At 35.2% G+C, this 26,873-nt stretch overlaps 1 protein-coding gene across 1 annotated transcript; it reads right to left on the reverse strand.

Moving 5' to 3' along the window:
* Window positions 1-455: 455 nt before the first annotated feature.
* LOC113108321 (integrin alpha-4-like) lies at window positions 456-25,303 on the reverse strand. The gene is made up of 28 exons (XM_026271286.1): window positions 24,944-25,303; window positions 24,149-24,264; window positions 22,420-22,517; window positions 21,605-21,734; window positions 21,418-21,485; window positions 21,209-21,338; window positions 19,828-19,913; window positions 18,524-18,586; window positions 18,301-18,438; window positions 16,677-16,785; window positions 14,998-15,092; window positions 13,564-13,654; window positions 12,063-12,108; window positions 10,970-11,124; window positions 9,771-9,925; window positions 6,999-7,151; window positions 6,814-6,890; window positions 5,202-5,349; window positions 4,993-5,091; window positions 4,843-4,919; window positions 4,191-4,280; window positions 4,006-4,093; window positions 3,813-3,920; window positions 3,435-3,560; window positions 2,680-2,805; window positions 2,462-2,560; window positions 2,251-2,370; window positions 456-1,943 (listed from the first exon to the last, which is right to left on the reverse strand). The coding sequence occupies exons 1-28, from the start codon at window positions 25,291-25,293 to the stop codon at window positions 1,857-1,859; spliced, it is 3,228 nt and encodes a 1,075-aa protein (XP_026127071.1). The 5' UTR covers window positions 25,294-25,303; the 3' UTR covers window positions 456-1,856.
* Window positions 25,304-26,873: the final 1,570 nt, after the last annotated feature.

The following is a 26,873-nucleotide window of genomic DNA, read 5'->3' on the forward strand; positions in this document are numbered from 1 at the left end:
TAATTTTTTCTAAAGACATGAAATAAAATGAAAACATTAACTTATTAAAAATAATGATAAAAAAAAAAAAATTATAATTGCATTTTTTACACCATTTCCTGAACAGAAGAGACTTATTTTTTATTTTTTTCTCTTTGTATATTTTATATAAAAAGCCCTGACAAGCAACTCATCCGATGTGGCTTCCCAAATCTAAAGATTATATCCCACATTTTCAGCTTTAATTATTTTTTTATTCATGCACCAGCACACTCCTTTGACCAGGCCCAAGCAAAATCAGAGAAAAAATATTTGGGGAAAAAATGTAAAATTATTTGGGCAAAAAGAGATTTGTAAAAAAAAAATTTTATAAATGTTTTATAATCTGGAATACATAAAAAAAAAATATATATATACATTTTTATTTATAAAATGTTTTTTTTTATTTTATTATTATTAACAACTACAACAACCATTATGATAAAAAAAAAAAAAATCAGTTTAGTTCATAATTTTGTTTGTTTGAATATTTAGAAACAAATGTATTCATAAAATGTCAGTAAATTTTAGTTTTAGTTTCTTATAACAGCACCAAAATCACTTTGCATATGATGATACATTTGACATAATCGGGTTTGGGAAATTAAATGTAATTAAAAAAAAAAAAATCAATATCTAATTTTATAGATTTTTTTCCTCTCTCTAATTTTTCCTTTTTTTATTGACTCTGTGTTGTTTTTTCAAATGTTTTCAATTATAACAATTATAGTATATTAATTATAATATTAAGTATATATTTCTGTGCGTGTGGGTTTGCCATGGACCTGCACATGAGTGAGTGGTCATGGTGCTTTGTATATTTGTGGATTTCATGTCCTATAAATGAATACAACACACACTCCCCCTCTCTTAAGCAATGGCTGGGAGCCAGACACATGCCAATCCTGTCACTCTTCTGTAGCACAGTACAGACACACAACAGCAGCCTCCTTTGCCCCGTTTCCATGGCACCCAGCCAGAGCACACAGCAAACACTCGCTCTTTCCATCTGGCGTCTCAGTTAAACTTCTAACTATTGAACTCAGCAGCGAGAGTTTGGGAGGAGGGAGAGAATGCATCCTTTTTCTGCAAGAAGATCCGATACTGCAGTGATGCAAAGGTGTGAAAACCCTTATCGCAGCAATGTTCCGCTTCGCAAAGGGTGACTGAAAGTGCAAGAAAATCCTGTGTCACCTCTGTAGAGGGTATACTAACTTTCAGGCGTAAAAGAGCAAGCCTCTATTCAGATAAACACAGGAATAACCTTAGTAAGAAAAGCTACAGCAGTGCAATTTCTCCTCTACAGCAGGCCGTCAGCCAATGTTCAGTGATCATAGGCAAACCTGTGATGAACCATTTAGGCTCCGTTCCAAAACCTAGTGAGCTGCCTTGCTGTCTACACCCTAAATAGGCAGCTGTTAATGCAGAATCCGAACTCAAATAGCACCTTATAAATTGTAATGCTGCCTTAAAATTTGGCCCTGCTTCCTACCTTTAAGAAACGCCTCCAAAGAAATGCTGCCTACTTAGGTTGCTCACTAGGTTTTGGAACAGAGCCGTAACGTTTTGTAGCGACAGTACATTCTGAATCCTTTTCTCCCTTGACACAGTCCCGGAGCGATTCATTGAGCTCATGTAGTATGTTCCGTTCTCTAAAGTGCATTGGCTTCATCCTGCTAACAGAAAATGCAGATTCTTTTGTCAGTCTTTGTACTCTTCATCGCTTTGTGGTTCATGGCTGTAGGTTATTATGAGTCCAGCTCATGATGTCGACACAGCAGTAGTCCTTCATGGTTTGTCCCTTCCAATCGAATTGGTTTTGTGATGTAAATCCCTTATTATGACACAGACTCTTTCTTAGGTACATAGTCCCAACTGTCCTGGTCAAACTGCTCCTCCTTCAACTTCCGCTCAAAGAATCCAAACTAATAAAAGCAAGAGAATGCACGATAGTCAATAAGCAAAAGTATGTCTCAAACATATATAATCATGCTGGATTAGAACTGGTTAAAGTTTACCAGAAACCAATCAGACTACTTTCTTAGCTACTTAAACTATCTGTGAAGTTAAACCATCCGTGAGATGGTGTATCTCTGAAAAAAAGACATATCTTCAGATATTTCAGGTCTAGCTTTAGTGAAATGAATGAACGATTCCAGTGAGTCTTCCTAAGAGTCTTGCATTAGGATATGACATTAAGTCACACTTGAGAATGTGTCATATGATACATACCTTCCAGAGGGCAATGACAAGCAGTGCTAAAATCATCAGTCCAACGATCAGACTGGATACTATTAGAAAAATCTGCACAGCCATCACAGGATAACTGCTGTACAGAGCCTCCAAGGACACCTGAAACATTTCAAACATTCAAGTGTAACAAAAAGCTGTAAATGCAGCATCTCATCAAGTATTTGTGGCTTTAGAGATTCAGACTACTTACTCTAGCAGAAACGTCATCCTTTAGTAGGATGGTGTCGGCATCCTTCACTGGTGAAATAAGGTCAATCATGCCACGTATCGTCATGACATTGTGTCTGCCCTGTAGGAAATATACATGCATAAGGTCATGTGTCTTGGTTATGAAATTCAGGTTATCTATCTGTCAAACAATGGTTTGATTGGGCCATATTCTTCTTCTCATTTCTAACAAATACTCACTGGACTCATCTGGAGAACCCTGGGGTTGAGCTCCACTTCCATAGTGATGGTAACTTCCTTTCCAACTTCCAAGTCACCGAAGTGACACTCTACCATCCTACAGGTCTTATCTTCAGGAGCACAGAACTGCAGAACAACAGAGCGTGAGACCTCCTCATAACATTTACACTAGGGCTGTCAAAAATGATTTGAATTTCGAATATCTGTCAAATGATAAATAAAAATTCACATTCAAATGCAAAAACGTTGCATTAAATTTTTTTTCATGTGCGTTAAGGAGGCAGACTCATCAGCGGCGAACGAGATAACAATAATGATGTACGTTTCGTTGCATTATAATGTTTTTGTTAGCCTATCTAGTTGACGCCACAAGATGTGGCGCTGCTGCATTATTCATTAAAAATATTGCAGAAAAAAAGAGCATCAATGTGGAGAAAATCTTATTTAGATTAAACTGAAACCAAGCCGTTCGCACAGAACACATATTTCGCGCATTTTCTACAGGGAGATCTTTTACCATTGCAATCGCGTCTCGCACGAAGAAGTTTTTTTATGCTCGATGTGCCCTCTTGTGGTCTCAGAAGAGAAGCCGAAAGCTTTTCTTCACGCCTACTGAAATTATGCATTTTAAATTCAAATATAATTCAGATTTTGATCATATTTAAGTAAAAATTTGACTTTAGTTTTTCAGCCATTTTGACAGCCCTCATTTACACTAAACACACTAGAATTCAATAGTGTGACTATTATTTTACCATTATGCGCTTGGTTTTTGGGGGAAAAAAGAAAACAATTTCTTCAATAAAGGAAGCTTCTGGGATGTCACAGTCATCAATAATTTGTACTGAATCGTTCCTCTGGAAGCAATGCCCAAGAGTTGTCTGCAAGACAAAAAGCAACTAAAGTTTAATGAAAGAAAAAGATGTGTACATATAGATCATGTATAGCATATATTACAAGCCAAGTAATAGGCACCTTTAGGAATAATTTGTGTGTTTCTTCTGTGAATAAATGTCTTAATGTCACATCTGATCATTTTAATACATCCTTGCTGAATAAAAGCATTCATTTATTTCATTCCAAAACAATCTTACAGACCCTAAAAGCATATTTGTTAAATATGTAAATCTCACCTGTAAATCGGTGATCCTGATTAGCTGGTATTTGTATGGTACCAGCATCAGAGGCAAGCCGATCTTTACTCCTGTATCAAGAGATTTACTAGGACCCATATTCATCACCTGCGAGTTGTAATGAAACAAATCATGTCAAATGATTCATTAGTGCTTAATGACATTGTTGTCTGTCTGACGAGAGCTAAAATACCTTGAACGTATAATTGAACTTCTCAGGATAGCAGTCGACCGGCATCGACTCTTCTTTTCCAATCAGAAATGAAGTCGGAGAGACGAATCTGCAGAGGAGAGATGAAGAGAAGCGTCCCGTAACTTGGCCTGTTATTCTTCCGGAATTTACGGGATCCACATTCATTAGCAAACCAGACAACTTACCCATGAACATTGAGGTCCACTGCATATCTCAAGGGCAACGTGAGAACAGCCACATTGTCGTGCTGAAGATCTGTGTTCTCAAAGTTCTCGCTGAAAAACAGACATTAGATTGGTTCACACTCACTATGAAGGAAACATACAACAGTGACAAAAATTAACTAGCTATTTTATGCATTTTTAACAGTTAAAAATGGTTCTTAAAAGGGTGTAGTTAGCTCTGAGGAAAGCTCTAGCAGCTTTTATTTGCAGACGCCGCTTAGTTTGATAGTGCCCTATCTAATGAAATGTCATGTTAAGTGAAGTGTAAGTGTGCTTTTTGGGGTCATTGTATATGTGGGAAAATGTTTAATGAGTTTAATTATCGGAGTAAAACCCTCATATACCCTGAGATTTCATTATAGGGACTCATTACATAGGCTATGTAGGCATCCATCTTTAGATCCAGTTTTACTTGTTTCTAACATTAAAACTGAAAGCACACAGTGTGCTGTTTAATGCCTTTGTTTGTCTTTTGCGTTCTGATGTCAATTTACAACCATAAGCAGTAGTGAGATGCTCTACACAAATGTTTACTTTTGGCTCAGATGTCTTTGTATTTGTGTAAACCATCATTTGTAATGAATTCCTCAGATCTAGTGCTGAGATCTCTCACCTCGTCACATTGATGTGAATGCTAAGGTTCCCCGCGCTGCTGTTCTGCATCACATCCAATAAAAAGGTGATGTTGATCTGGAAGAAAGCAAAGAGATGTTTATATTCCAACAAGCAAACTCATTTATCTACCATTGCTAAAGACATGTACCTTTGAGAAAGGAGAGATGTATAAATTCCCAACATTGCAGTCCAGTCCAATGACCACTTTGTTCTCCTCTGCGATTACACAGCTGATGTATTTATCTTCCTGAAATAATATCACAAATATTAAAGCACATTAAAGGCAAGAGTGAAGTGAAGTGCATCAGAAACAAATAGAGCTAAAAGCTGTCTGAAAACCAAACCAAATGAAATGACCTCCAGCACTTTGATGAAATGCAGGTTACTGGGAAACCTCAGGTGAAGTTTGGGTAGAAGAGCATCATCTCCAATGTTGACCAGTGTGGTGTTTAACATGATGCTTTTTCCATGACCCAGCGCAAAGTATGGCATGTTCCCATAGGACCTGTTGAGGAAACAGTTATTTTAAACATAAATGAATTCATTTTATAAATGAAGCATTTTTAATCCATATTAAATCTATTGTTTAGTCTGTATAATTTTTATATCAGAGTGAAGAAAATATTCTGAAAAAAAAATACAAATAATAATAATAATAGTTATTATTATGGTTTAAGCATCATTTTAACCACAGAAAATGTTGAGTATGAAATACCATTTTCAATATTTGAAAATATTACACATTTTAAAAGCTGCCAAAAAGAACAATAGTTTAAAAAAAAGTTCGGTAATTAAAAAATAGTGAATAACTGAATAATAATTGTATGCCAAAGGATGTGCAAGACAATTAAATACTTTAATATAAAAATTTATATATTGTGGTAACTGGTGCAAAAGCAAAAATTCAATGTCACTGCAACTGTAATCAGTTCCTTGCAATCAACTCCTCTTTATTTCATCCCATTTAAAAAATAAATAAAAAATACAAATAAAAACATTTAAAATATTTGTTTTGATCAATTAACTAAACTGATAACTGTAAATACACACACACACACACACACATAAATATATTAAATTAAAATTTAATTTAGTCATTTAGCAGATGCTTTTATCCAAAGCGACTAACAGTGCATTCAGGCTATCAATTTATATATATATATGATGTATAGATGTTTCACATCTAAAGGCACCAGGTGCATCTGGGAGAGTGACAAGACACTCTCCCCCTCACTCTTTTTCTCTCATACACACTTACACACACAGCCCTTATAAATAATCAGATCATGTATTATCACCAATGGGTGAGGGGTGGGGGGGGGGTGTCCATAAATTAGTTTGCATAGGGCTGCAAACATGATCCAAAATGCTAATGTGCACACTCACGCTTTCGCCTCAATCGGGCGAGTCCAAGAAATGTGATGCATAAAGTACATCGATATAAAGCTTTGGCTGCTGTGCTGCTTGGTTTAATGAGGAGAGCAGATCATCTCAAAAACCCTCCTGTTAGTCACGAACAAAACCAGCACAACTAGAATATTTAGAGAGGTCTGTACCTGTCACCGTGCACTAGAAAAGAAAATCAGCTCAAGAAAACTATAAGTATTAAAGCTTAAGCTTACAACAGTGTACAATGTACAACATTTAATACAGTAAATATCCTCATTTTATCCCACAATTAAAATAAATATTTTTTATTAGGAGTATTTTTAATCTTATTTTAGGATTGTTTAGATGTTTTGTATTGTGACATTATAAATGTCATTATAAATGTAATATCTTTCTAAATGCAATTATTTTTTTATGAAAATCAGCATAAATTAAATTTTGTACATAAATGACTTCTAAGATATATATATGTACAATTGTAATTTTTGTATTATTTAAATCATATTAAATAACAAATACATTTCTATGCAATTTCCCAGAGATGCACCCAGTCTGCCTAGAAAACACGTTGATGACTTACTGTGGTAAAACCAGATGAGCAGAAACCTGTAGGTTGGTCGAACAGTTTTCCCAGGAACAATATCTGGCAAAGATGGTCTACAGAAACAGAGAAAGATTTCAAATCAAGACACATTGTGACTTACAATGAGGTTAATAAAGTGGCCTCAGAAATGAACCACAATAACGAAGCAAAGAAAAACAGACATTGTTTTTCACAACGTTGCTTTGTTCATCCTTCTGCTGTAGAATGGGTTTGAGCGAATGCAAGTCCCCGGAGTCCTTCTGTAGCACGTGGTGCTCTCCAAGTTCATATTTCACCTCAAAATGGATGGGTGAGAAGATATCCCGGATGTCTTTCTGCACATGTGAGAAATAAAATATATTATATATATTCATTCATATAAATATATATATAATAGCAAGATGTTCTAAAGAAAATGACCGGTGTTTTTCCATCCAAATGTCACCTCCACCAATGCAAGGTGCTCCGATATACTCTTAAATTAAATTAAGATATAATATTACAAATGATTTATATTTCTAATAATTGTTTCCAAACAGGTTTATGAATCATTCCTGCTATATGCCATTTGGTCAAAAACCCAGTTTCAACATCAAATTTCACATGATTCGATTAGTTTCTACTTGTACACTAGTACTCTCAGAAAATCTGCAATCAGTACAATTTATTTATTTATCTTTGGAAGGAAATTAAAACATTTAATTCAGTAATATAGTAAATAAACGTTTGACATTATAAAACATTTCTATTTAAAACAAATGCTGTTCTTTTTAACTTTCTACTCAACGAAATCAGGACAAAAGTACGTCATGGTATCCACAAAAATATGAAGCACCAATGTTTCAAACATTGATAATAATTAACCAGCATATTATTTCTGAAAGATCGTGTAACACAGAAGACGGGAGCCATGATGCCGAAAATTCAGCATTGCATTACAGGAATAAATGACATTTTAAAATATAACAAAATAGAAAACAGATATTTTATATTATAAAAATATTTCACGATATTACTGTTTTTACTGTATTTTTGAACAAACAAATGCAGCCTCATTGAACAGAAGAGACTTTGTTTAAAAGCATCTAAAAACTTTACTGACCCCAAACTTGTGTTTGACAATATTTCTTATTCCTATCATCTTAATTTTCCTAACCTAAGTGCAGATAATTCATGCAGGTTTGCTCTGTCAGCTGTGATGGCCGTCTCTAATTGGGGGCTCAGTGGTTGGGAGTTGTCCTGTGGGGTCTCTCGGGCCCGTATTTAGCTGCAGGGGAGATGTGTGACCGGGGTTTTGGAAAGCTCTTCCATGGCCAGTGTAAATGAGCTGGACTCTAGCCACAACAACAACCTCAGAGAGACACTCGTTTCTGCAGCAAAGGCTAAACTCAAAGTCAAAGTCAAAGCTGTGAACTTGCATACTTTGCTCAGGATGTGGCCGCTAAACTCAGTCATCCAAATGTTCTCACACGCATCTGGTGTATTACTGGCGTTTCTAATCTCATAGGTTTAGCCCAGACAGACGGGTGATATTTCATAGAACCTGTAGAATGATTTTATGAGAAAACTGCTGTGGTTCACTATGGGTGGTGAGAATGGCTTTACATAGTCGTGAGCAACTGGGTGTTTCCTTCACACCTTTATTCAGCTCAAAGCAAGAGCTAAAACATTGCTTGCTTTTTCAGAAATTCAGCGCTGGTACATTTCCAACTCTCAGTGACACACTATCAAAACAACAGCGCTTTAGATAGGCTTCCTTTAGTTTTCGGTGGAGAGGTATTGAAGAAAATACATACCAAAATACCAAAACATTTCCAACAACATCGCTCTCACCAATACCCCCTGAATATTAGCAAGCAGCAACTGACATAAACAAGACTAAAGCTATTTTTAAAAACGAACACACCCTTCAATGCACTCATCTCAAACTTCCTGTTCTAATAATAAATAGTAAATATGACAAAATATAACAGGGCTCGACAAGCTCCTCTGACACCTTTCTAAAACACAGCACACATCTGTTTGTGTTCCGTTCATTACTCTTATTGCTCATTAATAATTAAGCTCTAAAAATACCTGGAATAGAGCAGCCTCCTTGTTTAGGTTTACCTCTGACAGATAATCACACTTGTTTATGGCCATCGTCTCCATCGGCGGCCATTAATAACAGTGAAGCTACACACAGGCCTCCATTAATTACTGTGTAAAACATGAGCTGGATCAGATGGCCGTGATTACAGGAAGAGACGGAGGGAGAGGTGTCCAGAGGGGCCCACCAAACACCTGGAACATTCACTCATACTCACAGAGCCATCTATCTGCACTTTATCAACTGTCTAGGTGTCTTTCTGCACCATCCTCCCCCGCGCCATCCTGCCTGGCTCTTCCTCCTGTTCGCCAGCAGTGACAACCTGCTATCGACTCCAACAAACTATCTGTAAGAGCCTCTTTATCATCCCGGCCTCCTGCGTGGAGCCACGCTGTAAACCTAGAGAGAGTCACACCACCTGGGTTTCTGAGAGAGGCTGATTAACTCCAGCATGAAGAGCAGAGTGACGTGGGCTTCGGTCTGAATCAGCACTTTTGTGTAGAGGATTTAAGTTTGGGACATTCAGCAAGGGCCGATCTAAGAAAACATCAAGACCCATCTGGCTTTTTACATGAATTTCTTCCATACACTGAAATGCTGGAGGAGATTTCTGTACCTAAGGGATTTTCGTTACTGTACTTAATCTAACTAATGGTTCTCACTAGCGAACGGTAAAAGAATGCCAACATAATAAATAAACACCAAACAACATTTCTAAATCCAAAAAACTGTGTCGGGGTAACTTCTAAAATAAACTAAATTATGAATCTGCCTTTGTCATAAAATGCACAGTAATTTGTTTAAGACTTAAGTCATAACGTGACATCCTCCAACACAGGTAAAGAACATAAACAGAGTCTCGCACCTTCATGAAGGCCTGATGGGTGGCACAAGTGAGCTTCTGATGCTCGGCCTTCACTTTCCCCGATGTGACATTGGATGTGCCATTTCCAATGAAATAAAATCGGGAAGGGAAGCCATCTTTGTGGTGAACATCGGCTGTTATGTTGTACTTCAGCTCTGCACAGGAAGAATATGGCATTCAGAGACAAAGTTAAAGTCAGGCAAAGACATCCTGTTAAATCTTCAGAACAATTCAGATTCTCATTATCATCTTATGGTGAAGGAACTTCAGGGGATTTGTAAGATGCTGAAAATATTTTAATTGCATTAAATACAAAAAAAAAAAAAGCCAAAAAACATTTGAACATTGAGGTCATACAGATTTAGCAGACAGAAAGGCTAAAAAACAACCCGTTTTAGATAAGCAAGTGAATTAAATACGTTACAAATTAAAAGTTAATTATTTTCTCTTTAATGAAGCCTAATCAAAAGGTTATTATAAAAAAAGAAAACGTGCATTACAACAGTACAACTAATAATATAAAATATACATTTTGATTATGAAATCAGATTGGATGAGCTACAGTCAAAGCCGTTATGATGTTCCTGTGTGACCGTTAACAATGAAACGAAACAGTTCTACTCTTGTTTGGGACATCCCGCTCTTTATTATCGCACTGTTAAATAACACATGCAGCAGTCCTGTAAACGGACAGATATACTGTATCAATCTACTGTTGTATAAGTGCTACAGCAACGTCGCTACGTCATATCAGTTTCAAGATTATGAGTATTTGTCATCAAGCACGGCTCTGTTGTTTACTATTTGGACAGAGAGCATCAATCTATCATCGAAGGCAGGCCTTGACACACACCCTGAGCCCTCCAACCGCCACAACAAAAGAGGGGATGTGGGGCCGAGATAAAGAGCTAGGAAAGATGTCTGAAGCACAGCGAACTACCACTGCCTTAAGCGTGGCAACTGATAAGAGCAGCCAACACACAACCTCTCACAAACAACGTCCATCCTTGAACTCTGAGAGCATGTGCGGGAAGCTCAAAATATCACAGTTCACTTCAAATCGTATCTAAAGAGTAAGATAGCACTGCAGGAAGTTGCGTAATGGTCTTGAATCACTGTTGGGTTTTATTGAACACATACTGTTGATTTGAAGGGAATTTAAGTCAAAAGTACAGTTTTCAAAACGGTTATGCTCTTACCTATAAGTCCTGGGATTTTTTTCCCTTCGACACTAAAGCACACGTTAACTTTGACACATACAGCAGGAAGACCGTTTTCAGTGCACTGGGCTATGGACCGGTTCAAGCTCTCAGGCAGCATCATGACAGCATCCACCTTCACTACTGGACGCGTCCTGAAACAACCAGAGTTACTGGGTTAGTTGTCAGGTCCAAAAATTACCACAGGAGGCCAGGGCTATCCAGAGAATCTGTCATACATATTGTGTTTAATTATTGGTATATTTTTTTTATTGTACTTTATTAATAAAAACTTTATCTTTTCCATTTAAAGTGTTGGTAGCATTACTGAAAGCCTTCATGCATTATGCATTACAAAAGTAGTTTTAATAGATTAATTATGCCTTTTAATGCACCTTTTAATGCATTATATTATCTCATGGAAAAACTGTAACCACAGTTAATACACCATCAATTCATTGTTACATTATGCATTTTAAATTTGGTTATAATTATTTACAACAATATATAATGTATTACAACACTTTACAACATTATGAATCATTATGTTGCATTATACCCTTTAATAATCCTTTATAATGCATGGTTAAAAAAAAAAAAAAAGGCTTGACATAAAGTGTTACAAAAGTGTTTAGATGTTTAGTTTTTAAATACAATTTAGTTGATGAATTAAGTTAGTATATAGATTTTTAGTTGCAGGATCCCATTATGACAGCTTATCCCATACAACAACATCCCATGCCTCCTGAAGTGACTTTTATTATATATATATATATGTGTGTGTGTGTGTGTGTGTGTGTGTGTGTGTGTGTGTGTGTGTGTGTGCGTGTATTCATTTACATGCTGATTTTAGAAGATCATTAACATAATTCTATGGAATCTATTTAAATTTGCTAAATAAAGTTCTATAGTCTTATTGGAACCGAAAAACAACATAAAATTAGCTTTAGTAAACTTTAGGAGTGGAAGACGTATAGAATTCAATGATGGCCATTCACATTCAGTTATGCAGAAATAAATTCCCGTGACAATACCAAATCTTAAAAGTTAGCAAAGCAAATGTGTGTGAAAAAAATGCATCTGCTGTTTTTACCTGAACACCACAGCGGAGTCTGACAGGAAAGCTCCCACTGCAACATCTGGGTGAGAACATAAAATTCCCATAAAACATACAGTACCTGACTGGGTTATTCTTTCACACATTCCTAAGTGCACTAGTATTCTTTAAAATATTAAACAATTCTACAAACAAACCAAAACTATTGTCTAAATAATGTTTTCAAGACTAGGATTTTCTCTGTTATAAAACCCAAATAGCTGCCTATTATTTGAGACAAAACAAGGTCTCAGAACTTTCAGAACTCAAAACTTTCTTGTTTGTCTAAAAACTGTTTATGTTGAAGCTATACTGCCAAAACGACAGATTGTGGAATGTACCACACAGAACACAGAAGAAGATCAACGCAGATTCACAAATATATAGTGTAAATAACAAAGGCGCAAACGCCGGTTGATAACATTATAAGTGAACCTCAGAGAACAGTACAAAATAATAAAAAAGGTAGTTCATGACAAATAGCGAGCCTGAAAACAGCTTGTTCTTAATTAAATGGAAGTTGAGTACAATCATCTTCCACACACTGTGCTTTAATTGCAAATTTGAGAAAAAGTAGTGAGCTAGGTAATCAGGGTGTTTCCTTCATACAGACGATTTGCATACTGTTCACAGTAAACATACAGTACTACTACTTTCTTTCACAACAGTATGTAGTACTTTTCCATTCTGGTTCTGTGCATATGTTTCTGCCTTCAAAAAGTTTACTTCTCAAGACAGGAAACAGAGTCTGAGAACAAGAAGTTCTGACACATCTGAGAGAAAAAAAATGTTGTGTCAGCTCTATTTTGTGTCTCTTTTTGATTTGTGATACATACTAAGGAAGTTCTTCACAGCTGACACCCACAGCATAATTAATAACACAAATGATCTGAAAACGTCACACCATGACATTTCCTCTAAAGATGTGCTATAATATTGCCCTGTACACACACTAACTGGCTGCTCTTCATTTGTGCATGCAGAGTTTGGTTGTTTACAGAAAGGAAAACCACATTTGACTAGTGAATTCACTCCCAAAATGTCAAGGAGTGATGACCACATTTACATTGAATGCAAGTAGTGTGCACAGAACTGAACAACTATACGTCGAGGCAGTAACACCACTCTCTAATACTTTGTCTGAGGTCCAGTCTATAGAGTCACATGATCCTTCAGAAATCAGTCTAAAATATGCCTAATGTTAAAAAGCTTAATATTTCAATATGCAGTGCTGTTTAATATTTTTGTGGAAACTATGATCATTTTTTCAAAATTCCTTCAGGACACAATTAATTTAAAATAAATATTTTGTAACATTATAAATGTCTTTTATATGTAATTTTTTTTTACAAAAATGCATACATTCTGAATAAAAGAATTAAGTTAAAAAAAAAAAAATACTACTGAGCCCAAACTTTTGAAAGTATTGTAGGTTGAACATGCTTCCTGTTCCCAGAGGAAACATATGCTATTTATGTTTTTGTGCTTAAAGCGTTACCTGGGTAATTGTTGCTATCAACATCAACTCCTCCAGACACTGATTGGCCAAACATCCTGAAGTTGTTGCCCAACAAAGAGCCCGTTATTCTCTGCATTGAAGAAAGCACAAAGACGGCATTCAGAAAATATTAATGGCACTTTTCCACTGCGCGGTACAACTCGGTGCGGCTCAGTACGGCACGGCTCCGTTTGCATTTCCACTGCAGTTTAGTATCGCTTTAGAGTGGGCGGGATTATTCACATCATTGTAATTGTGCCACCTCTACTGCCGCGACTCCTGAAAAACATTTTCATTGCATGTTATGGAATTGGGCTACTTTAATACTCTTGCCGCAGGTTTTTTTTTTCATGTCCGTAGGTTTAAGCGATCCTGTTAACGTGATAATTAGCCCCTTTAATGCTAATTTTACCAGGGGATCCACACCAAAAACATATATTTTACCCCCACCTTAATGCGATTCACTGGGGGATCCCCCTCAAAACATAATTGGGCTAGTTTTGAGAAGCAGTTGAGTGGGTTTTGTTGTGAAAACCTGGCAACCCTGCTTGGAACCTCAAACAAGCTTGTACTAAAAAAAAACCTAAAAGTGAACCGTACCAAACTGTACCTTGCCATACCATACAGTGGAAAAGCGCCATAAGAATTCAAATTTGACATATTGAATGCCAATGGAGTTGCGCTGTATTCCAAGACAAATGCAAATAATCTTATTTATGGACATTCTTACATCTATTTCAAGAGATCACATGTTAATATAATACTTAAACGGGAAGAAGGTAAACTGATTTGGTAATCTATAATGGAAAAATGGAAAAATTTGTCAAATGAGCAATGTTTTCTCATTGTTTTGGCTAATTTAAATGCCCATGCTCTCTGGAATACTTGATATTGAATTGTTTATTTTGCAATAATGACCAGCTGAATGCATATTATAGCCTTTTTTTTTTCTTTTTTTTTCAGACACTTTTATTGAGTGACTAACATTTAAGTTCTACATTTAACTAGTTTGTGTAACCCTGGGATCAAACCCATGACCTTTGACATTTGCTCTCATCATGCTCTAAAAATACTGAAAAACCACAGTACTGTCACAAGGCCACAAGAGCCGCTGCTGATCACTACAAACATCCTGTATGTAATCATTTTGGCTTGAAGTTTATATAATTAGATGATGTTAAAAACATTTGTTTTTATAACTGGATTCTCATGATTTGGATTTGTCCTGATCACTGCTCGAAACTACACATGGAGAGAGAAGGATTTCAGGACTGAACACTTAGTACTCCAGTGTGGAAGAGAGAAGAAGAAAGACTCAAAACAATAGGGCAATTTGCACAGGATGGGAAGGACTGCTCAGGTCTGACCTTTCCCGCCTCCGTTTCATTCATCCCTACCCATAATATCAGCATTAACAGCAGCTGGGGAACGTACTTGAGAGAAACTCTGTCCAATACCACTTCTCCTCCCATTGTAGATATATATAGCACCACGCAGATCGTCCTCCTGAGGGGCTCCGATGGCCACATCTGAAACACAAGCACTGTTCCGTTAGCTTTGTTCAAAAACCTAGTGTTCAGTCTAAGGAGACAGCATTTTATGAGTCTTGCAAAACTGTAAGGTATTTAAGGTACATTTTAAGGTATAGCATTAAAAAGATTTTTTTAATGTTTTTGAAAAAAGCCTCACCAAGGCTGCATTTATTGGATCAAAATATAGTGAAAACAGCAATACTGAAAAATACTATTGCATTTTTTTTTAAATACAGTTTTGTATTTTAAGATTGTTTGTATGTATTCCTGTGATGACAAAGCTCAATTTTCAACAGCCATTACTCCGGTCTTCAGTGTCACACGATGGTTTAGAAATCTTTCTAATATGCTGATTTGGAATTGGAGAATTATTACGAAGAAAGATTATTATAAATGTTGTGGAAACAGTAAAACAGTTGTTGATGAATAGAAAGTTGAATAAAAAACTAAAAACAGCACATATATTTGAAATCTTTTGAATGTCTTTACTGTCACTTTTTAATCAATTTAATGCATCCTTGTTTGATACAAATATTAATTTCTTTACAAACAAATTACTATTCCTAAACTTTGGAATGGTACTGTACATTATTTTGGTCACATTCTATTATTTTCTTATTTTGGTCAAATGGTCAAATTCTAACCTAGCATTGCATGCATTATATAATATACATACGGACCATAAAACCATTCATAAGCCAATTTTGACCCACACAGTGTATTGTTGGCTATTGCTTCAAATATACCACTGCAACTTATGACTGCTTTTGTGGTTCATGGTCACATGATATATCATTCACAAAAAGGCTCAGTGAAAGTATTCATTTCAGAGAAATCCTAACAAATATACATAAAATGCATGCAGTTCTGACAAGAACTGATAGACTAATGATTTGTGTGCTAGACATTTTCAGGTTTATTAGAATAGATAGATTTTAATAGATGTTTTCTCAAATAATAGGCAGCTATTTGGGTTTTATAACAGAGAAAATCCTAGTCTTGAAAACATTATTTAGACAATAGTTTTGGTTTATGCTGATGCACTGACACTAGTCAGTAACAATGTGACAATATGACAGTAAGGTCTGTGCAAGTTTAAGTATGTGTGAGCAGGCGTGTTTCACTCTTTTAACAGCTGTTTTACTGTGGTCCACTATAGTAGATGTGATATTGTTCTTTCTAACCATGCTCTGTCTGCAAACCTCTGTCTATAATCTACTGAAAATTATCAAGATCATCTTCATATCTGATTCAGACATTAAGAAATACCTAGCCATGAAACCACTCTAAAGTGAAGATGGGGTTTCTATGACAAAAAACGGGCACTGAAATATAAAGAAGATACAAAAGGAGGAAGTGAAACATTGAGGTTTACCATCAAACCTTGCTTGAGAAAAAAAAAAAACCCTTAACGAAAAAAAAAACATTTTTAAAATCCAGCAAAACATGATACAGTGCAATTTTAGTACACTTGGCTAGTCACATAAAGCAATTCACCGTGAAAAACCTACAAAACTGAAGTGGTTTATAAAGGATTTATACTCAGACATTGATGTGTCAGTCAGACATACAGTACTGTACCTGGATATCCGTCATCATCAATATCACCAAGGTTCATGATGGTTTCCCCAAAACGTGCTGCATAAGAGTCACTCCCAACTAACTCAAAGTCTGCCTCTTTCAGTTTAGCCTGAGAAAGATACACAGTGATGCTGAGGATGTTTTCAACAGAAGCATGGTGTTAAGTGTTAAGAAGCAGATAAACAATTGACCACAGTTGACCAAACTGTTTTTGTACTTCAACTGTGACCAAAAAAATGTGCAAACTATGGTTTGTGGTAGCATAAAACAACACAGAAAAGGGTGATAGTCAAGCAGTCATATGTGTAGTGTTAAAAGCATGGTGCTTTTTGGAGTAGCTGGTTAATTTTTGACATTATGGGAAAGGGAAACCTGTTCTATTGATAAGGGCTTGGTGGTCACAGTCAAAGCCAGAATACATACTTGTACACTGAACAAATACAACAAGATAAAACAGTCCTAAATACGCAGATATAAAACTCGTACCATTAAATTATTAAATTGGTTAGGAATAAATGGGTGAATTGCATCAAACCCATCAAGATCACATACTGGTCATATTCCACCCCAAAAGCTTTATGGTTTAAAAAATTAAGCACATTTTCTAATAATCCTTTAACATCTTTTTTAGCAATGCAAATTTATTAAATATATAATATAAACATATTATTTAGAAAAATATTTAAATAAGTAAATATATATATATATATATATATATATATATATATATATATATATATATATATATATATATATATATATAATATACAGTTAAATAAACATAAAATAATATCATGTATATTAAAATTATATATATATATATATATATATATATATATATATATATATATATATATATATATATATATATATATATAAAATAAAATAAATATAATTTACTTCATTATTATTTAAAAATAAATTACAACTTAGAAATAAATATTTAAAAATCTTTTGGTAGTAATTTGATTTAATGCATTTAATTTATGCTAATTTACATGTAAAACAATAAAATAATATTTATTTATTATTTTTAATTTCGTTTATTTTTATGCATAGTTTAGGTCCATAAAAATTACTTTTAAAAATTATTTTATGTGTGTCTGTGTAATAACAAAATTTATTTTAACAGTACTTTTGGTGGTCCTAAAAACAAACATACATTATTTTATTGCTTTTATTTTTAGAATAAACAATTTCTTTGTGAGATCATAGGTATGTATCAAAACATAATGAAATGTTACTCTGGACCACAGAACCAGTCATAAGGGTACATTTAAAAAAAAAATTGAGATCATGTGAAAGCTGAATAAATAAACTTCCCATTGATGTATGGTTTGTTAGGATAGAGCAAAGAGATACTGTACAACTATTTGAAAATCTGGTATCTGAGGGTGCAAATAAATCGAAATATTGAGAAAATCGACCTTAAAGTTGTCCAAATTAAGTTCTTAGCAATGCATATTATTAATCCAAAATCCAAATGTAGGAAATTTACAAAATATCTTCATGGAACATGATCTTTTCTTAATATCCTAATGATTTTTGGCATAAAATAAAAAACATTAATTTTGACCCATACAATGTTGTTTTTTGGTCCAGGGTCACATATCATGTCACTCACCTCTCCCTGGTTTATGTAGACATGAACTCGTCCCTCCTCCCTGACTGAGCTGAACGTAGGAGCCCCAACCAGCAGATCGGACAGTCCGTCTGCATTCAGGTCAACAGCACATAAACTAGCTCCATAATAAGAGCCAATCTGTAAACAGGAGCAAACATCACTATCGTGTTCATTCAGCAGGAAAATGACCTACGAACACTAGGAAATTCTTTAAATTTCTTACCTTCTTGCCTTTGGTTTTGGCAACGATTTTCAAAGTGTTGCCCTCAATCCTAAATATGTAGGCCTGGAGTAAAAAACAACAACACAGGAATATGGGAAATGGGAACTTGCTAACACACAGTAGCCTAACAATGGATTGTTTATGCTAGTGAATTAAATACGTTCACATAGTTTCAACACAAATATGAATGGTAGCTCACTGATAAGCTTTTTTCCAGTGTCTGTTTCTTTGGTAAAATCATCAGACAGACACCATAACGTTATCCACAAAACTCATAAATGCTGCAGACTCAGCACATCTGCAAATAAAAACCTACTTCCTCTTCCGCACAGATGGAAGAAGAGTTCAGTTTAACTGTTTTACCTTTCACATCTGTCTACAGAGTAAAGATGTCAAGAGGGTCTCATATTTAAATCCATTTAAACACAACTACTGATATTCAGTATAGTGTATTCAGAAGACTGCTATGAACAGGGGTGCACATAATTGGTCCGCATGCGCGACCAAAATAAAAAATGCGTAATATAAATATGTTCTGACAGCGCATTTGCGACATTGTTGACAGCTGTTAATACACAATTACCATTTAAGATCACAAACTGTACTATATACGTTTTATTTTCAACTTGAAAGCATAAATCTAAGTTAGGCCAAGCCGTTTTCAAAGCACAATACAAAACTGTGACATTCATCCACTGACGCGCTTTAATCAGCTGCGCTAAATCCGGAAGCGCGTATACTTACTTGCCGAAAACCCGCCAAAATAAAAGCCTGCTGATTTTAAGTTTGAATATGATGAAAACGCTTTTATTTATTTATTTTTAGATGCTTTTATCCAAAGCGACTTAAAATTAGGGAATACATAAAGCGATTCTTTTTAAAGAGGCAAACAAAGAAAGTAGTAGTAAATATTAGCATTTTATTTTTAAGTTTACTATAAAATAAATGTGTTTGTATTTAATACTAGGACTGCCTTTTATTTTTAATAATATTATCACACACTATTATTTAGTTTATTTACTATTATTTTATAAAATAAAAAAAACGAAATGAATAAAGTGCAATAATATTATAACTATTATTAATTCATTTTTTATAGTTATATTTAATGGGTCACGCTATATGCAGTGTGAGGACCAAATCAAATCTGAACCAGCCCGAAAAAATTATGTGCACCCCTGGCTATGAAGCTACAAAAACCTGACCAAACTAGAGAACTGTGACATTAAAATACTTCAAAATTGGGTCTGTTCTAATAGATAGATTACTGTGGTGGTGGTGGTGGTTGTGGTGTTAACCCTTACTTTACCAGTCTGTTCATGCTGGGGAGCACCACCCACTATCTCAGTGCTTTGAGGATCTAGAAAGTGTCCAGCACCAACAGCATAACCTGATGGGAAGAAAAGCCTACATTGTGGTAAAATGTCCCAAATGCCCATTCAAAGTCTTCAAAAACACTGTAAAAAGCAATTATTTAAAGACCAAATCTTCCTAATCTACAGAGTTATTATGGATAACTAAAATGTGACATAAACATTAACTGAAATAAAACAAAATACAAAAATTGTATTGATGTAGTTTAACTCGAAGAACAAAAAAAAACTAACATTTACACAAAAAAGAACTGTGAGGACATATATATATATATATATATATATATATATATATATATATATATATATATATATATATATATATATATATAAATGACAAAAAAACACTAAAATCCCTAAAACTTTCAATTTAGCAGCAGGAGCCCTTTACTTAATGAAGGTCTGAAGGGCGTGAAGATTTTAAGATATTAAATATAAACATTAACATTGTTACAATATTATTATTAGTTGCTTATAACAAATGTATTGTGAAAATCTAATTTATACAAATAAATTTGATTTGACGGACTACTTTACTGTTAAGAGAGGAACCCACAAAATCGCATGTACAAAATGCAATATCCATGACTAAAATGAGACATTACTGAAATGTATGTTTGTTTAGAAAGTATAAATAGGTTGCCATGAGATCAAAACAAAGTGACACATTAGTTATATTTTGCAACAGTGTGATGCTCGTAAATTATGCAACGGTGTCTGTTTCCTGTTTAAACTGAAAAACATAATGCCATATAAAAGCAAAAGTCTGTATCCTGCTGCACGTCTTAAGAAGCTGATTATCCCTGGATTATATTTATCTTTTTACACGCTTAATAATAAACATTTTAGCAAAATTAGACCACTGTATCTCTAAACCCCAAAAGGAAAATCACTTATTATCAACACGACCCAATAAACAAATCTTAAAAATAAAAAAAACAGACCATACAGTATTTCTGTTCCAAAACCTGCACAGGCAGGAATACACATACACACACCTGCCATTATAGATGTAATGATCTTGTGGCTTTTAACTTTTCTAAATAAAGTGAGAACAAGTGTGCAGATCCTTTTCCCATGATTTGTTGTATCTTTTGATCTTGCACCTGCCTAAGAAGCTTCAACTCTTTTTATGCAATGATCTTTTTTGCAATGCATTTTGGAATGGCCTTCTCCATGAAAAATACATGCTGCCTTAGAATATTTATAAAATGAAGTATCTTAGCAGACAGCACAATAATTCTGCGTTAGTTCTTATAACTGTGCCTACTGTATATGCTTACTTGGACGTGTTATCAATTTCAGAACTCACCTAAATAGCTGCCATAGAGAACTTCGCCTTCATCATCCACATAAGCAGCTGAAATGTTGCTTGTGGTGTTGTAGACAAGAACGGATCCGGTCCAGTATGAGGTACCAGGGGCTCCCATGATCATCATGTCCTACAAATCCAATGTATTCTTACCAAATCAATTGAATTAAATGCCAGCTCAATCAAAATGCCATAAAAGTTCCTTATACCTCTGTGAATAAATTTGATATCCCCGCTTGACATGACCCATAACCTTCACCAAACTTCCTTTGATGATCTAAGAAGAGAAAGTGAACACTGGAGCTCATTTGACAACAATTAGTTTGCGGTAGGATATGCTAGGTTTAAACCTGTGAATCACAACCTAACCAATGCAGTAGTTATGGATATCTGTACCTTTATAGCAGGGGATAATATGACTGGCACGTTTCAAATCTGGGCTGAAACGGAAGCAAACACCAAGTGGCAGCTTGTTCTGATTGTCTTTACTAGAGTAGAAGACGTTCTTCCACCGATGTCCACATGCCTAAAGTTTAAACCAGAACAGTGTTACTAAACAATTATTTACTCACCATACCCTTCATCATACAGTACATATTTCACACAAAAATACCAAAAGCTGCATTTATTCGATCAAAATACAATAAATCAACAATACTATGAAATATGATCATTTAAGATAGCTGTTTTCTATTTATTATATCTTAACAACTAATTTATTATTTTGATGGCAAAGCTAGATTTTCAGCCGTCACTGCTCCAGTCTTCTTATATACTGATTTGAAACTTAATAATCTATTATTATTGGTGCTCCATTATTAATAATGTTTCGTATTACGACCAATGTTTAAAAACTGTTGTTGCTGCCTCTTTTTTTTTTTTACACCTAACATTTATATGTTAGCATGTCACAGTTTCCATAAAACATACACACACACACACACACACACACACACATTAAGTGGCAACTGTTTTCAACTTTTACAATATTTAAGGAATGTTTCTTAAGCAGCATATTAGACTGATTTCTGGAGGATCCAGTGACACTGATTTTTGGAGCAAAGGCTAATAAAAAATTCAACTTTGTCATCACAGGAATATATGACATTTCAAAATGAATTCAGATAGAAACAATAATATTACAGCTGTGTTTTTGATCAAATAAATGCAGGCTTGGTGAATGAAATGCATGCTTTAACCAAAAGACATACCAAAACATGGCCTTTTGAGGGCTGCCGGGACAGACTGACACCAAGCCACTGGTTATTATTCTCTGCCAAACAGTGTTTTCCACAGTACTGTACACCTCCTGAAAGCATGCAGTCAAATTAATACACTTAATATGCCTAAATTAATACACAATCCATCAGAAGCCCAAACTACTTTAGTAAAAGTGCAAATTATTTTCCTCTCAAGCAAATTCACACCTGTGGCTCACAAGCTCACTACTGAATGTCACCGGATGAGGAGCATGTGGTGAAACTTGCGAAAACAACTCTACAAATATATCTGAAAGTATCACGTTGAGATGTAAAAAATGTTCTTTGAGCATCACTTATGAACCATGTCCATTCCACACCATATTAAATCTTCTTGTAAAACTATTAGCAGCAACTAGATTCCTACATTTCAGAACAAAACTACACAATGTGGTCTTGTAGATGGTTCCCAGGGTACTGCATGTGGTTGCTAAGGTATTTTGAATGTTTTCAGCCTGTGGTTGCCACCTGGCCCAAGTGAAAAGGTGTCTAAAAAACCAAATCTGGTCACGATGTATGGCTCAGTCACTCAATGAAAGTCTATTATACTGTAGTTTTTCTCTGCCATTTTATTATTGCCAGGAGAAACCCATATAAACTTGATTGACTAGAAAAGTAACAGCACACAACTCCTCAAAAACCCATCTATAGCACATGGATCACAGTGAATTACGTGGTAAAGTTACAGTAGATACAAGCAATAATAATAGTGATACCTCTCTTAGCAAATGCCACTAATAATGAAACCTTTTCAGACACATCAACATTCTCTAAATGAACATGTTTGCTCTCCAGCCTGGCTTTTGGTGGGAATTATTTGTTTAATGCCATTTCCCTTAACTAAACAGAGATATTTTATTTGCGACCTATATATATCCTGTAGCTTGATCTACAAAGAAGACTATCCCTCGCCCTTGTTTCAGGCTGAGAATATAAGCATCCTCTTCTTGACAGGAGGAAACCCTCCACAGTCTGGCTTACCCTGCAAGGGGAATTCATTCACAGGATGTTTTCACACTCAGTGGTCTATAAAGCATACTTAAGTTCAATCAGAGTGCTCTCACAAAGTGTGAAGTCTAAACGGTACAACGTGGTCAAATGGAAATGCATGCCTGTTAAGAGTTGGTCTAGAAGGACAAAAACGAGATCCAGAGGAATATATATATATATATATATATATATATATGTGGCGAGTGGGGCGGGGCCGAGAGGGGTGGGAACGAGGAGTGAGGCCCCGCCCCACTCGCCACAATATACATACATATATATATGATCAGTCTTCGTTTGGATATTTTCTTTGTCCCCATTAGCATTAATGACTGGAGCTGACATGGACAAAACCTGATGATCATGTTCTCCATCATGATTTGAGAGCAGTTTTAAGATATGATTATCTAGTAAAATCCTAATATATATATATTTTTCAGGATTAAATGGGATTTCAATGTTTTGGTGAACTTTTGGATCCCACTTGAACTTCTGATCTCTTAAGCATTGTATAACAGTTTACTGATTAAATTTGTTGTTACTCCAAACTCATTGCCAAATGACCACATATTATTAAACTTTTAAGAGTAACCTTTTTAAAAATTAATTTCTTACACAACTCTACCTTTCAGATTATAGATAAAACAACATTTAGAGAAGCTGGATTTCTGAAGGTAAGGGAGGGAAGACCTACCAACAGGGAGCTGCACACATTGGGAGCTCCTCACACTGCAGCTGTAGATGGCTCCAGGCTTTTTGGTAGTATTAGGATAAAAGCTGGAATCTGCCACAGGCGCTCCAACTATCAGCCTTAACAATAAATATGACATTTAACAAGTGGGTTTTGCCACTTTTGAAACCAACATCAATATTTTAGAAAGAATGATTCATTATAAACAGTCCATCAGTGCGACAAATGAATATAAGTACAAATATGTGCCATTGAATTAATAAGATAGCATTAAAGCAGCAAGCTTGCAGTTTAAAATAGTTTTAGACGGAGAAAAGCATGTTTTGCAAACATGAATCCATGGTCTGAAGTTACTCGGGGCTAGGGGCAAAAGAAACTCTGAGATATGCTCATGTGAGATCCTATCATGAGCAAGTTCATCTGCAACATTTGATGCAATTCACAATATTCTTCTAGGCCTATTAGTTCAGACTTTGAATTAAAAACAAATAATAAAGTAATCTCTGAAACAATAAATGTGAAAAACCACTCCCAACAACTCTAAAGCTTGACACAGTGATTAATGCGTATAAAAATGTACACTGGCATGAAAGTTTGATAGTAAAGGTGAAAGTCATAATCATTCACACATGAGAATATATTTTATGTAATTGATTCGGCTTGGGTTAGAAATACAAATGCACTTAATTTGTAGAAAATGCTCCTGAGCAGGGCAAATATTACAGTAGTTTAAATCTCATTGTTGCCCATTCAGCTCTGAATTACAACATCAAAACTTCTCAAGCACGAGTCTCTTACCATGAGTCCTCAGCATGCTGATGAAGCAGAACCGAGTATCCGAATAATGATCCATTGGGTCCATGAAAAACTAAAGGATGCTCCACATCCAGATTATAGCAGTCACACAGAATCAACAGGTACCACATGATCCCAACTACACATCTCCACTTCAGCGAATCTCTATTGAGTTGTGATGAATTCATCTCTTCAGCAGTCATAGCACCACACAGAACACAAAAGAAAGCCAATGCTGCCTTGGAACGAAAGTGCAAAGAGTTCGAATAAACTTTTGGTAAAGATATCAGGAAGTTATCATTGCAGTTGTGAGCTCGAGATGTGCGCTCGCCTGTTGCGCTCCGGCATCTCATCTGCTCGAGCGTATGCGCGCCTCGCGTCTCATGACGTCACAGCGCTCTGAGTCCAGGGAAGCCTTTGAAGTGAGTGCGGACGCGCCGCGGGGACGGGAACGCGCGGACGCTTCTCACAAGCTCTGGTCTCCAGACTCCAGACTCCAGAAACTGAGGAAATGATGAAGAACACGATGTAGAAACCGTCAGATGTTCTGTTTGAGAACTGCTTAGAAATTTGATCCGACTTTTTTATTTTATTTTTTAATTTTACTTATTTGAGTGCTACTATAATTCACCGCCCACCGGTGGCCCCAATGCATTTTCGTTCTCTATCACATTTTTTTATTAGGCGAATCATAATAAACTATGTATAACCAAAGTCGTTTTATTTTTATAAACTGTCTCTGGTATCACTTAAAAGCTTAAAACCTTAGCATCCAACTTCATTTTTAAATCGGACATTGCGTTACCATGTAAATGGTAGATAACCCTTAGTGGGTGGAGTCAAGTGTCATATTAAAAATGTATTACGGTCTTTTAGAGTCGAAATTAATTAAAATTAAAAGTAATCTGCAGATTGTATTCTTAAAGGAGAGTTCAACCAAAACAAGAGTCTGTTTTCCAAAGCTTTCCTGAATTATAACAGTTTTGGATAGTCCACTTTCACAACTATGTTAAAAAATGGAGGTTGACACTTAAAGGGTTCATCTAATAAAAAAAAAAACTAAACAACATTTTATATTTGGAATTACACTGCAAATATTAAATTTAAAATTAAATGAAATTAAAATTGAATATTTAATAAAAAAATTTAATACAATTTATTTTTTATTTAAAATATAAATGATTAGCCCTAAAAAAAAGTGTTACAATGCTTGATAATCATCTTTTTGAAAATGGCATGACTTATTGTGGTAAAACAGAGTAGAGAATTCTCAGTAGAGAATATTAAAAGAATCTGAAGAGCGAAAAATTATATTTTGATATACAGAATATTTTTCAAAACAATGAGAAAGTACATTTTTAACAGCACTTGTAAGCTCGCTCTAAAAATACTTTCAGAAAGATTTTTCAATTTATATGGTTGACTTGACGCAAACCGCTTACATTTGTTTATGCATAAACTTTAGATTTACAGGTCGTGGAAGCAGTTATAGAGGAATGCAATGGGTTTTATGGACAGATGGTAATGTCTTGCAGCACAAACAATGTACACAAATAAAGCCGAGATTTTAAAAGCTTTGTGAAAGCTTGTTTAGTTTGGGTGATGTCTGTCTACTACTGTTCTATCAGACAATCTATCAATCTAACCATCTTTTTAATCCTTTTTCACTTTCATGAGAGCCTAATGACTATGACAAAGCAGATTATTACGCACACACGTGGCCTTATTAAATGTGTGAGTCTCAGGATGCCTCAGACACAATTCCCCTCTGAGTGATAATAGCGAGCGCACATGTGCTGTGGATCAGGAGCACAGTGTGAGTCCTGGGACATCATCAAGTCTCTCAGACACTCTTTAAGCACATTTGTGTGTCACTTTTTTGCTCTGAGACTCACAGTTTATGAGTGCATTTCTTTCAGTACCTATCAATAGT

This window comes from Carassius auratus, chromosome 9 (genome assembly GCF_003368295.1).
Source record: "Carassius auratus strain Wakin chromosome 9, ASM336829v1, whole genome shotgun sequence".
Taxonomy (NCBI): Eukaryota; Metazoa; Chordata; class Actinopteri; order Cypriniformes; family Cyprinidae; genus Carassius; species Carassius auratus.

What these genes read in the sequence shown, in the direction of transcription:
- LOC113108321 (XM_026271286.1), bottom strand. Translation starts at nt 25,293, where the DNA reads ATGAGATGCCGGAGCGCAACAGGCGAGCGCACATCTCGAGCTCACAAC. An exon ending in ATGTGTGCAGCTCCCTGTTG is followed by an intron (nt 22,518 to 24,148) that starts GTAGGTCTTCCC and finishes GCATGCTTTCAG; the next exon opens with GAGGTGTACAGTACTGTGGA. An exon ending in GTGGACCTCAATGTTCATGG is followed by an intron (nt 4,094 to 4,190) that starts GTAAGTTGTCTG and finishes TCTCCTCTGCAG; the next exon opens with ATTCGTCTCTCCGACTTCAT.